Source organism: Mercenaria mercenaria, chromosome 2 (assembly GCF_021730395.1).
Source record: "Mercenaria mercenaria strain notata chromosome 2, MADL_Memer_1, whole genome shotgun sequence".
NCBI classification, from domain to species: Eukaryota; Metazoa; Mollusca; class Bivalvia; order Venerida; family Veneridae; genus Mercenaria; species Mercenaria mercenaria.
This window is the reverse complement of record NC_069362.1, coordinates 55905706-55922278: the sequence shown is the minus strand read 5'-3', so window position 1 is coordinate 55922278 and position 16573 is coordinate 55905706. Positions and strand designations below refer to the sequence as shown.

At 38.0% G+C, this 16573-nt stretch overlaps 1 protein-coding gene across 2 annotated transcripts in view; it reads right to left on the bottom strand.

Moving 5' to 3' along the window:
- The window catches only part of LOC123562207 (wings apart-like protein homolog), a 143704-nt gene that overhangs the window by 60688 nt on the left and 66443 nt on the right, over positions 1 to 16573 (bottom strand). For both annotated transcript variants that reach the window (XM_053536650.1, XM_053536651.1), the window contains exons 9-11: positions 14964 to 15218; positions 6335 to 6446; positions 4790 to 4893 (exon numbers count right to left, since the gene is read on the bottom strand). In XM_053536650.1, coding sequence (XP_053392625.1) covers positions 4790 to 4893; positions 6335 to 6446; positions 14964 to 15218 — 471 coding nt within the window. The remainder of the gene's footprint in view (positions 1 to 4789; positions 4894 to 6334; positions 6447 to 14963; positions 15219 to 16573) is intronic.

The following is a 16573-nucleotide window of genomic DNA, read 5'->3' as shown; positions in this document are numbered from 1 at the left end:
GACCCCACATGACCGGGTTTCGAACTTGACCTAGAGATCATCAAGACAAACATTTTGACCAAGTTTGATTGGGTCAAAAATGTGGTCTCTAGAGTGTTCACAAGCTTTTCCTCTGATCTGACTTACTGACCTAGTTTTTGACCCCACATCACCTAGTATCAAACCTGACCTACAGATCATCAGGACTAACAGTCTGACTATGTTTCATAAAGATTGGGTCACAAATGTGGTCTCTAGAGTGTTCACAAGCTTTTCCTATGATTTGACCTACTGACAAAGTTTCTGAACCCACATGACCCAATTTCGAACCTGACCTAGAGATCATCAAGACAAACATTCTGACCAAGTTTCATAAAGATTGGTTCAAAAATGTGGTCTCTAGAGTGTTCACAAGGCAAATGTTGACGGACGATGCACGTCGCAGGACAATGACCAGCCACAATAGCTCACCTTGAGCACTTAGTGCTCTGGTGAGCTAAAAATGTTGACCGACACACGACGCAAGACCCACATTGAGCGGTCATAATAGCTCACCATGAGCCTTTGGCCCAGGTGAGCTAACAATAAAACCAAAGAAGCTAAACAACTGTATGATGTTTTTGTAGGTCAAAAAAGTACACATACACTTTAAATCTAAAATTTTAAGAACACCTCCCTTTTAAAGTTATGAGTAATACAATTATGGTACTTCTGCATATTAAGATCAAGACAACTTGTACAATGCAGGATTTGTTTAAACCCTGTCAGATTTTTCAAAACATAGAAATATAATAAGAAAATTTGGCAAATAAACAAGAGGGCCATGAAGGTCCTGTATTGCTCACCTGACCTATTGACCTAAAGACCATCAAGATTAACATTCTGACCAAGTTTCATGAAGATATGGTATAAATGTGGCCTCTAAATACACATAAACTAGCTTTTCTTTTAATTTGACCTAGTGACCTATTTTTTCACCTGACATGACCCAGATTCAAACTGGACCTTGAAATCATCAAGATTACCATTCTGACCAAGTTTCATGAAGATACAGTCATAAATGTGGCCTCTACAGTGTTAACAAGCTTTTCCTTCGATTTGCCCTAGTGACCTAGTTTTTGACCCCACCTGACCCAGATTTGAATTTGACCTACAGATCATCAAGATTAACATTCTGACTAGTTTCATTAAGATATTGTCATAAATGTGGCCTCTACAGTGTAAACTAACTTTTCCTTTGATCTGACCTGGTAACCTAGTTTTTGATCCTACGTGACCCAGATTCAAACTGGACCTGGAGAATATCAAGATTACCATTTTGACCAAGTTTCATAAAGATACAGTCATAAATGTGGCCTCTACAGTGTTAACAAGCTTTACCTTTGATTTGACTCGGTGACCTAGTTTTTGACCCTACATGACCCAGGTTTGAACTTGACCTAAAAATTATCAAGGTTAACATTCTGACTAAGTTTCATGAAGATACAGTCATACATGTGGCCTCTAGAGTGTTTACAAGCTTTTCTTTGATTTGACCTAGTGACCTAGTTTTTGAACCCACCTGATCAAGATTCAAACTTGACCTATACAGCCTAAAGACTAACATTCTGACCAAGTTTCATTAAGATATGGTCATAAATGTGGCCTCTACAGTGTAAACTAGCTTTTCCTTTGATTTGACCTGGTGACCTAGTTTTTGATTCTATATGACCCAGATTCAAACTGAACCTTGAGATCATCAAGGTTAACATTCTGACCAAGTTTCAAGAAGATACAGTCATGAATGTGGCCTCTACAGTGTTAACAAGCTTTCCTTTGATTTGACCTGGTGACCTAGTTTTTAACCCCAGATGACCCAATATCAAACTCGGCCAAGACTTTATTGAGGGTAACATTCTGACCATGTTTCATTAAGATTGGGCAAAATTGTGACCTCTAGAGTGTTGACAAGCTTTACCTTGATTTGACCTGGCGACCTAGTTTTCAACCCTAGATGACCCAATATCAAACTCGTCCAAGATTTTACTAAGGGTTACATTCTGACTAAGTTTCATTAAGATTGGGCCAAAATTGTGACCTCTAGAGTGTTAACAAGCTTTTCCTTTGATTTGACCTGGTGACCTAGTTTTTAACCCCATATGTTGCAAAACTAAGCTGTGGTAATCAAAAATTAAAATTGTCAAAATTCAATAAAATTGATCAAACACACTTATAGTAGTAGATTATAAGACTCTTTCACTGGTTGCAGGTGCAGATGGGAATATCCGGCCTCGAGGGTAACTGTTTAGGCAGTAACGAGGCTCCTTGCCGAGTTACCACCTAAACAGTTACCCGAGAGACGGATATTCCCATCTGCACCTATAACCAGTGACAGAATCTTTTTCTTGCATACTGATTTCAAGAAATAATAATAAAAATACAATCAATCGAACGGCTTTCTTTTTAGAACTATTTCTTATAGCAGTGTATTTAAGCAAAGGGCGGGAAACCAACGTCCGTAAACTGGAAAGACATCATGACGTTTCAAAACAAATAACCATGTTTAGTTCCGGTTTTGTGTTATCAGTTCCAGCGTAACGTTATGAATTTTTGATAAAACAAGTGAATGAAGTATTGCCATGCAATACAAAGTCCCCTACTGGAAGGCACCTAATTTTCTCTACTGCAGTATAACATAATGAACTGATATCTGTCAATGATGTTTAAACAATATTGTACTATATATACAATATGTTATAACAAAACACTTGGATTAAAATTTATATATATAAAAACCTACAGTTGTTTTCATATTGAATTTTTTTGGCTGATTATAAAAATGTTATCATGTAAGTTATTTATAGTAACAACAAAGGGAAATTAATCTTTAAAAAAAAGAAAAAAAAAAAAAAAAAAAAAAAAAAAAAATCTATATAATACAAGTCCACAAGAAACTCTTTACCAGGTAGAGATAGGTCAAAATACACCTAAAAATTGGATGCAACATGCATGGTGTACCACAGAAAAGTGGTCTCGATTTTTCTCTACCGCCAGTAATAAAAAAGTTACAATAAAATCTATTTATAGTAACAACAAAGGGACGTAATTCTAAAAACAAGGGTGCCTCATGGTGGTGAACATTTGGTCCAAGTTACATCAAAATCCCTCCATGCATGAAGAAGAAATGTTCCGTACAAAGTCATTCTTGAATTTGACCTTTGACCTCTAAATATGACCTTGACCTTAGACCTAGGGACCTGGTTCTTGCGCATGACATGTTGTCTCATCCAGGGGAATATTTGTGCCAACTGATATCTAAATCCTCTTTGCATGACAAAGTTATAGACCGGACAGGAAAAAAATCCTCTTGACCTTTGATCTCAAAGTGTGACCTTGACATTTAAGCTAGGGTATTGGGTGTTGCGCATGACACGTCGTCTCATCATGGGAAACATTTATGCCAAGTAATATTGTAATCCCTTGATGGATGACAGAGTTCTGGATCGGACAGGGCAAAAACCTTATTGACCTTTGACCTCCAATTGTGACCTTGACCTTTGAGCTAAGGGTCTGGGCTTTGCGCATGACATGTTGTCTCATCATGGGGAACATTTGTGCCAAGTAATATTAAAATCCCTTCATGGATGGCAGAGTTATGGACGGGACAGGAAAAAAACTCTGTTGACCTTTGACCCCCAATTGTGACCTTGACCTTTGAGCTAGGGGCCTGGGATTTGCGCATGACACGTCGTCTCATCATGGGGAACATTGTGCAATTAATGAATTATGACTTATGCGACGACACGAAATGCAGAGTTAGGACCGAAGGACGGACGGACGGAGGCGGACAGACGGACGGACGGAATGACGAAAAGTGCATTCCTATAGTCCCCGAAACTGGTTTTCAACCAGTAGGGGACTAATAACGTGATATGAATCGAGAAATATACTATCAGGAATCAATAGGTATTGAATTTTTATTCCGTTTTTTAAATAAAATATAAATTACTACATAAATCTTCTACATATATGTAGTTCACAATACGTCATTTACAGCACGAGAATCATCTTACACCCCGGGGTGGGTGTAAGACGGATTTTTCCAGCACCAGTAAAAATACCGGAAATCTTTGTCTGGTATGCAAGAATATAAAATCAGAAATCTGATTATTGCCAACTGACTGCCAAAACAAATTCATTTATTGCAAACTAACTGCTCCTACCAATAATTTTGGTAGAGGACCACCAGATGATGCTACATATCAAATACGATTTTTACAGTTTCCACTATATACATATAGAGAAAAGTGTCAACGCCCTCTGGCAACTATGTTTCAAAATAATTTGAACAATCTTGGTAGAGGGTCACATAAGGACCATTTGTGTAAAATTATCTTAAAATCGTACAAGCAGTTTCACACAATTTCCACTATATACATATGGTGAAAAGTGACCACACCCCCTGACAGCCATGTTTTTTAACGAATTGGTTTGAACAATTTTGGTAGAATGACATAATGACCATTTGTGTGCAATTATTTCAAAATCGGACCGTTGGTTTAGGAGATGTCGTTTGAAGAATTTTCTATTTTTAGCTCTGGCAGCCCTTATGTGCAACCAAGCGGAACCATTTTAACAATTTTGGTAGAGGACCATCCATGCCAAGTTTCATCAAAATCCACTCAGTGGTTTTGGAGATGTCTTTTAAACACAACTGTTGATGACGGACGGACGAACAAACACACAATGGACACAGCATGATCACAAATGTTTAGGGTGAGCATTGCTAAAATGAGCTTAAAATCAGCAAAACAAGACAAACTGTGCATACGTTTTCTAAAACCCTGAGACATCTATCAACTTTCTTGAGATTTTCTATATTGCTGTTGGTCAACACACTTGTATTATCACCGACTGCCTCTATACATGAACAAACTGAAAAGTAAGAAACACTAGGTATTGAATGTCATGAATTACTACATACCAGTATACTGCTGAGGTCATTATAAAACCTTAAAGCATAAAATAGTCACTATTTTTATTGAACTGTCTCATGAATGCATGCTTGACTATTTGAAGGCTTATCAGAACAAGAGATCACAGAGTGATCTTGGCGCCCACCAATGTGCCATTTTTGAGTGTTCCAAATTTCAAGACTTATTGACTAGCTCAAGGTCAAATTTCATTTCCGTACAAAACACTGTACATGTGGTCCAAATTCGAAAGCTGTAGCTTGAGAAATGTGAAATCAGGTCACTAGATCAATTTCAGGGACAAAGTTCTTTGTACAAAAAACTATGCATGTGCATCAAGTTTGAAGGCTGTAGTTTGAGAAATTTGAAAGTAGGTCACTAGGTCAATCTTAAGGTCAAAGTTCATTCGGTACACAAAACTATGCAAGTGGTCCAAATTTGAATGCTGTAGCTTGAGAAATGTGATGGTGGAGGAAGACCCCAGGTGCCCCTCCATACATTATTTCATCACGAGAGGGCACCTGGATAGAACCACCGACCTTCTGTAAGCCAGCTGGATGGCTTCCTCACATGAAGAATTCAACGACCCGAGTGAGGCTCGAACACACATCGATGAGGGGCTAGTGATCTGAAGTTAGCGACCTTAATCACTCAGCCATGGAGGCCCCCTTTTCAGCCCTGGGGCACAATTTGAACAATCTTCAAAGAGGGCCACAAGGCAATGCTACATACAAAATATCAAAGGCCTAGGCCTTGTAGTTTCAGACAAAAAGATTTAAAGTTTTTCCTATACAAGTCTATGTAAAACTTGAGCCTCTTTTCACTGCAGGGTAATAATTTCAAAATTTTTGGTGGAGGACCACAAGGTCAGGCTACATACCAAATATCAAAGGTCTAGATCTTGTGGTTTTAGACAAGAAGATTTTTAAAGTTTTTTCCTATATAAGTCTATGTAAAACTTGACACCCAGGGTGGGGCCTCATTTTAACCCAGGGGCACAATTTGAACAATCTTGATAGAGTACCATAAAATGATGTTACATGCTAAATATCAAGGCTCTACATCTTGCGGTTTTGGACAAGAAGATTTTTTAAGTTTTTCCTTTTCGGTTGCCATGGCAACCCGAGTTCTGCAAGAAATTAAATTTTTTGAACAATTTTGAAAGGGTACCACCCAAGGATCTTTCCTGTGAAGTTTGGTGTAATTATGCCCAGTGGTTTTCAAGCAGAAGATTATTTTTAGAAAATGTTGACACACGACGCACGACAGACACTGACCAGTCAAAAAAGCTCACCATGAGCCTTTGGCTCAGGTGAGCTAAAAATGACAATACACTGCAAAAATTCAAGAGAAATAGCTAAAACTGGAGGATTACTTCAAACAAGGAGATACTATACTCATACCGGTATCTACAATATGATCTAAAGCACCAAGTGATCTCAATTCTTCTTTAAACCATTCACCTGCCCGCCGTGATGTTAAACTCAACAATGACTCCATAGCCAGATTACCAGTCTGAAAGAAACAGTTACATTTTGTTAAACATTTAACACTGTATCAAGTAAGTATGGTCTCACACATAACCACCAAAATTATGTGACTTCCAATAATAAAACAGAGATGACTTTATGAAAAACATATGTCTCCCTTCACTTACCTTGCAGAAATTGTATAATGCCACAAATTAAAGCCTACAAGAGCTCATTGAACACCAAATGTCCGCCTTGACGCATTCAGTAATTGCACAAGGAACAGAAATTATAAGCTCACTGTGAACAGAAGTTCTATTGTTTTGGTCCAATCAGACCTTGACCTTTAACCTATTAACCTAACAAGAGATCAAAGAGTGATCTTGGCACCGACCACTGAGATATATTTTAATATTCAAAATTTCAAGACTAGCTCAAGATCAAATTTCATTTCGGTACAAAACACAGTGCATGTGGTCCAAATTTGAAAGCTGTGGCTTGAAAAATGTGAAAGTAGGTCAATAGATCAATTTCAAGGTCAAAGTTCATTTCGGTAGACAGAACTATGCATGTGCTTCAAATTTGGAACAAATTTCGTGAAAGTAGATACTAGGTAAAAATCAATGTCAAATATCAATTCAGAACACAAAAATATGCAAGCAGTCCAAATTTGAAGGCTGTACCTTCAAAAATGTCAAAGTAGGTCACTAGGTCAATCTCAAGATCAAAGTTCATTTCAGTACGCAAAGCTATGCATGTGGCCAAATTTGAAGGCTGTAGCTTGAGAAATGTGAAAGTAGGTCACTAGGTCAAAATCAAGGTCAAATTTTATTTGGGAACACAGAACTATGCATGCAAGCCTATAACTTCTAAAATGTGAAAGTAGGTCACTAGGTCAATAACAAGGTCAAAGTTTGTTTCGGTACACAAACCTATGCATGTGGTCCAAATTTGAAGGCTGTAGCTACAGAAAGTAGGTCACTAGATCAAGATCAAGGTCAACTCGTGTCAAGGTTCATCTTGCCATTTAAAACAAGAGGACCATTATGGTCCTGAATCGCTCACCTGTCCCAACATGACCCAGTTTTGAACTGAGTATGACGTCATTTTTTTCTATTATTTGACATAGTGACCCAGTTTTTGACCTCATGTGACCCAGTTTTGAACCTGACCTAGATATCATCAAGATGAACATTCTGACCAACTTTCATACAGATCCCATGAAAAATATGGCCTCTAGAGAGGTCACAAGGTTTTTTCATTATTTGACCTACTGACCTAGTTATTGATGGCACGTGACCCATTTCAAATCTGACCTAGATATCATCAAGATGAACATTCTGACCAATTTTCATGAAGATCCATTCAAAAATAAAAGCCTCCAGAGAGGTCACAAGGTTTTTCTATTTTAGACCTAATGACCTAGTTTTTGACCGCAGCTACCAAGTTTCGAACTTGACCTAGATATCATCAAGATGAACAAATTTAGACCAACTTTCATACAGATCCCATGAAAAATATGGCCTCTAGAGAGGTCACAAGGTTTTTCTATTATTTGACCTACTGACCTAGTTTCTGATGGCACGTGACCCAGTTTCGAACTTGACCTAGATATCACAAGGTGAACATTCAGACCAATTTTCATGAAGATCTTGTGAAAAATATGGCATCTAGAGAGGTCACAAGGTTTTTCTATTTTTAGACCTACTGACCTAGTTTTAACCACAGCTGACCCAGTTTCGAACCTGACCTAGATATCATCAAGATGAACATTCAGACTAACCTTCATACAGATCCCATGAAAAATATGGCCTCTAGAGAGGTCACAAGGTTTTTTCATTATTTGACCTACTGACCTAGTTTCTGATGGCACGTGACCCAGTTTCGAACTTGACCTAGACATCATCAAGGTGAACATTCTGACTAATTTCATGAAGATCCATTCAAAAGTATGGCCTCTAGAGAGGTCACAAGGTTTTTCTATTTTTAGACCTAATGACCTAGTTTTTAACCGCAGCTAACCCAGTTTCGAACTTGACCTAGATATCATCAAGATGAACATTCAGACCAACTTTCATACAGATCCAATGAAAAATATGGCCTCTAAGAGGTCACAAGGTTTTTCTATTATTTGACCTACTGACCTAGTTTTTGACGGCACGTGACCCAGTTTCGAACTTGACCTAGATATTATCAAGGTGAACATTCTGACCAATTTTTATGAAGATCTTGTGAAAAATATGGCCTCTAGAGAGGTCACAAGGTTTTTCTATTTTTAGACCTACTGACCTAGTTTTTGACCGCAGTTGACCCAGTTTCGAACTTGACCTAGATATCATCAAGATGAACATTCAGACCAACTTTCATAAAGATCCCATGAAAAATGTGACCTCTAGAGTGGTCACAAGCAAAAGTTTACGCACGGACGCACGGACGGACGACGGACGCTGCGCGATCACAAAAGCTCACACTGTCACTTTGTGACATGTGAGCTAACAAGAGCCATGTTAGACATGGCTAATCCCCCCGCCGGGCATATTATAATTGAAGGCTAAAGTTCCTGGCAAGTTAGTGTCTGAAAGTATCAATTCAGGGGTTTTAAAGATGTGGAAGAAAGAAGAAGTCAGTGGTGAGGTGGTTTACTGCTAAATTTTATTAATTTTCATGAACAGTATAGCTATGATGTTTTTCTATATAGCTACTGTAAAAAGAAGGAATGGAAAGCTAACAGAGAACAAGAGTACCAGAATGTCACAATATATGCCCGTCACAGCAAATTTCTTTACTTTAGCACCTGAAGTTGCAAATGGACTTTTAATTTTGTGGTTGTTTAGTAATCATTGTAAGTCTTTTGTTTTTCTAAGTCCACATAAAACTCCTTACCAGGTAGAGATACCTTTAAATACACCTAAAAATGGAAAGGGACCTGGTTCTTGCGCATGACACTCTGTCTTATAATGGTGAACAATTGTGCCAAGTTTCATCAAAATCCCTCCATGCAAGAAGATAAATTATGCTCCGGACAAAGTCATTCTTGAGTGTGACCTTGACCTTAGACCTAGGGACCTGGTTCTTGCACATGACACACCATCTCATGATGGTGAACAACTGTGCCAAGTTTTATCAAAATCCCTCCATGCATGAAGAAGATATGTTCCAGACAAAGTCTGTGGACGCAGGCTTCCCGCACGCCCATCCGCCCGCCAGGGGCATTCCCATAATACGTCCCGTTTTAAAAATTGTTCCTTATAACCGAGGTTCCTTATATCCATATAGCGAACTAGTTCCTTGTAACCGTTTGTATAATGAACACAATTTGTATAGCGAACACTATTTGACTGACGTTTCATAAGGACTAAGTGTTCAAACAGGAAGTTGCTTTTCTAGTACCGGTCCTTTCCTTGAGAGATGGTAAGGAAAACTGCCTGTATGTATATGACTGAAATAGTGCTGGCACACGGCGTTAAACCTAAACCAAGCCAAAATGGTCGTCGATAAGAATGACCGTAATTTATGTTTATTTTTTATCGGTTATTTCTATCTTCTTTTTAGAGAGCGCAACATGACTATATGTTGCAGTTACTCCCCTTACCTTACCTGACTGCATGTTATGTGAATATTCATCAATACTAATATATAATAAATGTTCAATTTTTTATTACAACAAGAGATCACAGAGTGATCTTGACGCCCACCTATGTGCCATTTTTGAATGTTCCTAAATTTCAAGACTTACTGACTAGCTCAAGGTCAAATTTCATTTCCGTACACAACACGTGGTCCAAATTCGAAAGCTGTAGCTTGAGAAATGTGAAAGTAGGTCACTAGATCAATTTCAAGGACAAAGTTCTTTGTACACAAAACTATGCATGTGCATCAAGTTTGAAGGCTGTAGTTTGAGAAATTTGAAAGTAGGTCACTAGGTCAATCTTAAGGTCACAGTTTATTTTGGTACAAAAAACTATGCAAGTGGTCCAAATTTGAAGGCTGTAGCTTGAGAAATGTGAAAGTAGGTCACTAGGTCAATGTCAAAGTTTGTTTCGGTACACAATCCTATGCATGTGGTCTAAATTTAAAGCCTGTAGCTACAGAAATATGGAAGTAGGTCACTAGGTCAATCTTAAGGTCAAAGTTCATTTCGGTACACAAAACTACGCAAGTGGTCTAAATTTGAAGGCTGTAGCTCGAGAAATGTGAAAGTAGGTCACTAGGTCAAAATCAAGATAAAATTTTATTTGGGAACACAGAACTATGCATGTGATCCAAATCTGAAGCCTGTACCTTCAAAATGTGAAAGTAGGTCACTAGGTCAATGTAAAGGTCAAAGTTTTTTTCAGTGCTCAAAACTATGCATGTGGTCCAAATTTGAAGGCTGTAGCTACAGAAATGTGAAAGTAGGTCACTAGGTCAATACCAAGGTCAACTCATGTCAAGGTTCATCTTGCCACTCAAAACCATACATGTGGTCCAAATTTGAATGTTGTAGGTTACTGACAAGAAGATTTTAAAAGCTTTTCCCTATATAAGTCTATATGAACCATGTGACCCCCAGGGCAGGGCCATATTTGACCCTAGGGGGATAATTTGAACAAACTTGGTAGAGAACCACTAGATGATGCTACATAACAAATATCAAAGCCCTAGGTTTTGTGGTTTGGGCAAGAAGATATTCAAAGTTTTTCCCTATTCAAGTCTATGTAAACCATGTGACCCCCGGGGCGGGGCCATATTTGACCCTAGGAGGATAATTTGAAAAATCTTAGTAGAAGACCACTAGATGATGTCACATACAAAATATCAAAGCCCTAGGCCCTATGGTTTTGAACAAGAAGTTTTTCCCTATATAAGTCTATATAAACCATGTGACCCCCGGGGCGGGGCCATATTAGACCCCAGGGAAATAATTTGAATCATCTTGGTAGAGGACCACTAGATGATGCTTCATACCAAATATCAAAGCCCTAGGCTCTGTGGTTTTGGACAAGAAGATTTTCAAAGTTTTTCCCTATATAAATCTATGTAAATTATAGAAATAAACAAAGGGCCATTACTCACTAAAAATTGTTGAACCAGTCTGATTTTCAGGGGGACATAACTAGAGTACCAATACATCATTCTGACAAGGTTTGGTCAAAATCCCCCTGGTAGTTTCTGAGGAGATGCGATAACGAGAAATTGTTAACGGAAGGACTGACGGACGGACGGACGGAAGGACGTCGGACCACGGACGCAGAGTGATTTGAATAGCCCACCATCTGATGATGGTGGGCTAAAAATGTTAAATTAGACTACCCATTAAAATTTAAAAGTAGCTAGGGTGTTTATGACACGCAGTGACTATACAATGGATTAAAGTATAAATTATACCTATAATTTTGCTATTGTCCATTTTAAACAATGTAAACCTTAAAACATTGTAAACTGGACTGTTTGCCATTTTAATCACGTGGAATTAGCACATTTAGCTAGGACAGTATGACCGTGACCGTGACTAATTTTCATTCACTACTGTTATCATGAAATACCCAATACATGTAGCTGTTGAACATAATTTTGAGTAAATATAAGTCTACTATCGTTAAGTATTTAGTAATTTGATGATATTATATATTTTCTTTTTATCGTATCCGTGAATTAACACACTAAAGATCATAGAAATGAAATAACCTGTGTTTATTCACGTGCATGAAAGAGATTTTTATGTGCATGAAAGCGTGTGATAGTGTCGACGTTACTCTGACGTCATTAGTGATTCTCTTGTTTATTTTTGGTTTTCAATAATTTTTATTCTTTATGTCTGTTCAATATGACCGAGGGGTTTTCATTGAAGTTTGTACTCTGGGACTGGAAAAAGTGTTCCTTATAACCGAGTTCCATATAACCTAGGATTTTTACATTGAATAAAGAAGGAATCAGATTGGGGAATTGAAAACTGTTCCTTATAACCGGGTGTTCCTTATATCCGAGTTCCTTATTAGTGAGGTTTACTGTATCTGGATCAATCTTCCATGGAATTCTGAATTTCCTTGGATTAAGTAAAGTGCTATATAATAATATATAATAACAACACAATTGTTGGCTCCACTCAATTCAATAGGAAACTCAATGATTTTTTCATTAAAACTGCTATATAGCGCGTAAAAAAATAAGCGAATTAAAGTCTCCCTTATTTGCACCCAAATCTCCCTTAAAAAAGCCCTGTTGAGGCAAATCTCCCTTATTGACCATCTGAAAATATGGCATGCATGAACTTTTAGGGCTGCCTGGAAGTCATTACCTAGCTATTATTGTGCATGACATCAGATAACAGTGACTGGGAAACCCATGAGACATGAGCCACAGTCACATAAAAATGAAAAATGTCTCATAAGTTTAAGTGCTGATGAGCCCTGTGTCACATGGCAAAATTGTATTGAATGCAAAAGGATGAAACTATTTAATAGTGAAAATTTCTTACACAAAGGAATGTATTCAGTGTGCAGATTCAAAGTGCTTTCAGTGTTTAAAAACATGTTTTAACATCGTAATTTATTCTAGACTTTCATTTTTTGTCAGTTTTCAATAATTTTCTTTATTGACAAGTTGTGAAGGTGTTACAGTTTTAGTTACTATATTTGTTTTTTACTGAGAGCTTCTTTAATCTGAAATGTGTACATACTACAATGCCAGTTCCTAGTTTACAAGTCGCAACTGTCCCATAGAAATTTCTGAATGTCACATAAAAATTTTAAATGTCACATAATTTATTGTGTATGACGAGCCATTGTCCCATGGACAAAATTTCTTTCCCAGTCACTGAGATAATCAAGAATGTTTAAGTAACTGGCTATTACTGTTAGTGACATCAGATCAACAAGAGCTCGTCGAACACGAAATGCCCCCTTGATGCATTCAGTAAGTGCACAAGGAATAGAAATTATATGCTCACTGTAAACAAAAGTTCTACCATTCTGGTTTAATCTGACCTTGACCCTTTAACCTATTTAAACCCAACAAGAGATTACAGATGATCTTGGCGCCATCCACTGAGCCATTTTTGAAAGTTCCAAAATTTTAAGACTAGCTCAAGGTCAAAATCAAGGTCAAATTTCATTTTGGTACAAAACAATGTGTATCTGGTCCAAATTTGAAAGCTGTGGCTTGAGAAATCTGAAAGCAGCTCAAAATCAAGGTCAATGTCAAGGTCAAAGTTTGTTTCAGTACACAATCCTATTCATGTGGTCTAAATTTCTACAGAAATGTGAAAGTAGGTCACTTGGTCAAAATCAAGGTCAATTCATGTCAAGGTTCATCTTGCCACTCAAAACAATACATGTGGTCCAAATTTGAATGTTGTAGGTTATTGAAAAAGAAGTTTTTAAAAGCTTTTCCCTTATAAGTCTATATGAAACCCTGTGACCCCCAGGGCGGGGCCATATTTGACCCTAGGGGCATAATTTTAACAAACTTGGTAGAGAACCACTAAATGATGCTACATTACAAAATATCAAAGCCATAGTGTTTGTGGTTTGGACAAGAAGTTTTTCCATATATAAGTCTATGTAAACCATGTGACCCCTAGGGCAGAGCTATATTTGACCCTAGGGGAAATAATTTGAACAATCTTAGTAGAGGACCACTAGATCATGTCATATACAAAATATCAAAGCCCTAGGCCCTGTGGTTTTGGACAAGAGGTTTTTCAAAGTTTTTTCCTATAAAAGTCTATATAACCATGTGACCCCAGGGGTGGGGCTATATTTGACCCCCCCGGGAAATAATCTGAACAAACTTGGTAGAGGGTCACTAGATTTTGCTACATACCAAAAATCAAAGCCCTAGGCCTATTTGGGTTTTTGGACCCAAAAGGTCAGAAACCGTTTTAACTGTTCCTGGCCCAAAGGACCTTGCCTTTGACCTAATGACCTCGAAATCAATAGGGGTCATCTGCTGGTCATGGCCAACCTAACTATCAATTTTCCTGACACTAGGCCCCAAGCGTTTCTAGAGTTACTGCCTGGAAACCATTTTACTGTTCCTGGTCACTGTGACCTTGACCTTTGACATTTCTGACCTTTAAAATCAAAAGGGTCATCTGCTGGTCATGACCAACCTCTCTATTAACTTTCATGATCCTAGGACTAAGCGTTCTTGAGTTATCATCCGGAAACCGTTTTACTGTTCAGGGTCACTGTGACCTTGACCTTTGACATACTGACCTCAAAATCAATAGGGGTCATCTGCTGGTCATGACCAACCTCTTTATTAACTTTCATGATCCTAGGACTAAGCGTTCTTGAGTTATCATCCGGAAACCGTTTTACTGTTCAGGGTCACTGTGACCTTGATCTTTAACATACAGACCTCAAAATCAATAGGGGTCATCTGCTGGTGATGATCAACCTCCCTATCAACTTTCATGATCCTAGGCCCAAGCATTCTTGAGTTATCATCCGGAAACGGATTGGTCTACATTCCGACCTACCGACCTACCGACCGAAATCTGCAAAACAATATACCCCTCCTTCGAAGGGGGGCATAATTAACAAGGCTGTCTCAAAGCACATTTCTCATATTAACTTACAGATAAACATTCCATATCAATAGAATCCTGTTTGGTCCCAGTCTGTTGCAGGAATTCCTTATATATTTCAAGCACCCTATCTTTGTTACGTTTGAGTGCTCGCTCAGCGGCAGGACTCAGTGTGGTGACCATGTCTTCTTGCTGGTCTACTCCAAGGAGGCGTAGCATAAGGTTCAAACTTTCCTGATCAAGGTCCATGTTTAACCGATCTCTACTCAACATAAACATAAGAGCTGAAGTACACAGTGCTAAACTCTGAAACACAGAAAAACAAAATAAATCAGAGCTGCCGGAGGAAGCAACACTCGACTATTCAACAGCTTTGTCAATCAAATGAATACAAAAGTAAACAAGAGATCACAGAGTGACCTTGGCGCCCACCACTGAGCCATTTTTGACTGTCCCAATTTCATGACTAGCCCAAGGTCAAAATCAAGGTCAAATTTCATTTCGGTACACAACACTGTGCATGTGGTCCATGCATGTGGTCCAAATTTGAAAGCTGTAGCTTGAGAAATGTGGCAGTAGGTCACAAGATCAATTTCAGTATACAATACTATCCATGTGCTTCAAATCTGGAGGCTGCAGCTTTAGAAATGTGAAAGTAGGTACTAGGTGAAAATCAATGTAAAATTTCAATTCAGAACACAGAAATATGCATGTGGTCCAAATTTGAAGCCTGTAGCTTCAGAAATGTGAAAGTAGGTCACTAGGTCATTCTCAAGATCAAAGTTCATTTCGGTACACAAAACTATGCATGTGGTCCAAATTTGAAGGCTGTAGCTTGAGAAATGTGTAAGTAGGTCACTAGGTCAAAATCAAGGTCAAATTTCATTTCAAAACACAAAACTATGCATGTGGTCCAAATTTGAAGCCTGTACCTTCAAAAAATGTGAAAGTAGGTCACTAGGTCAATGTCAAGGTCAGAGTTTTTTCTGGTGCACAAAACTATGCATGTGGTCCAAATTTGAAGGCTGTAGCTTGAGAAATGTGAAAGTAGGTCACAAGGTCAAAATCAAGGTCAAATTTCATTTCAAAACACAAAATTATGCATGTGGTCAAAATTTGAAGCCTGTACCTTGAAAAATGTGAAAGTAGGTCACTAGGACAATGTCAAGGTCAAAGTTTTTTTCGGTACACAAAACTATGCATGTGGTCCAAATTTGAAGGCTGTAGCTTGAGAAATGTGAAAGTAGGTCACTAGGTCAAAATCAAGGTCAAATTTCATTTCGGAACACGGAACTATGCATGTGGTCCAAATTTGAGGCCTGTACCTTCAACAAGAAGGCCATGATGGCCCTATATCGCTCACCTGTTATCATTGCACTTGAGGACAAGAAGGTCCTCAGAAAAAATATCTAAGTCCAAAGGACAGGAACAACAAAGGAAAGAAATTTAACCAAAAAGAAAAACAAAATTCTAACAAGGTACAGATATGTCAAAATACACCTAAAAATTGGAGGTACCATCTATGTTTACCACAGAAAAGTAGTCTGGGTTTTTCCCTACGGCCAATAATAGAAAAGTTACTAAAAATAGGCTATTTATAGTAACGTAAAAGGGAAGTAATTCAAAAGAAAATTATTGTTAGTTAACAAAAGAAGAATCTG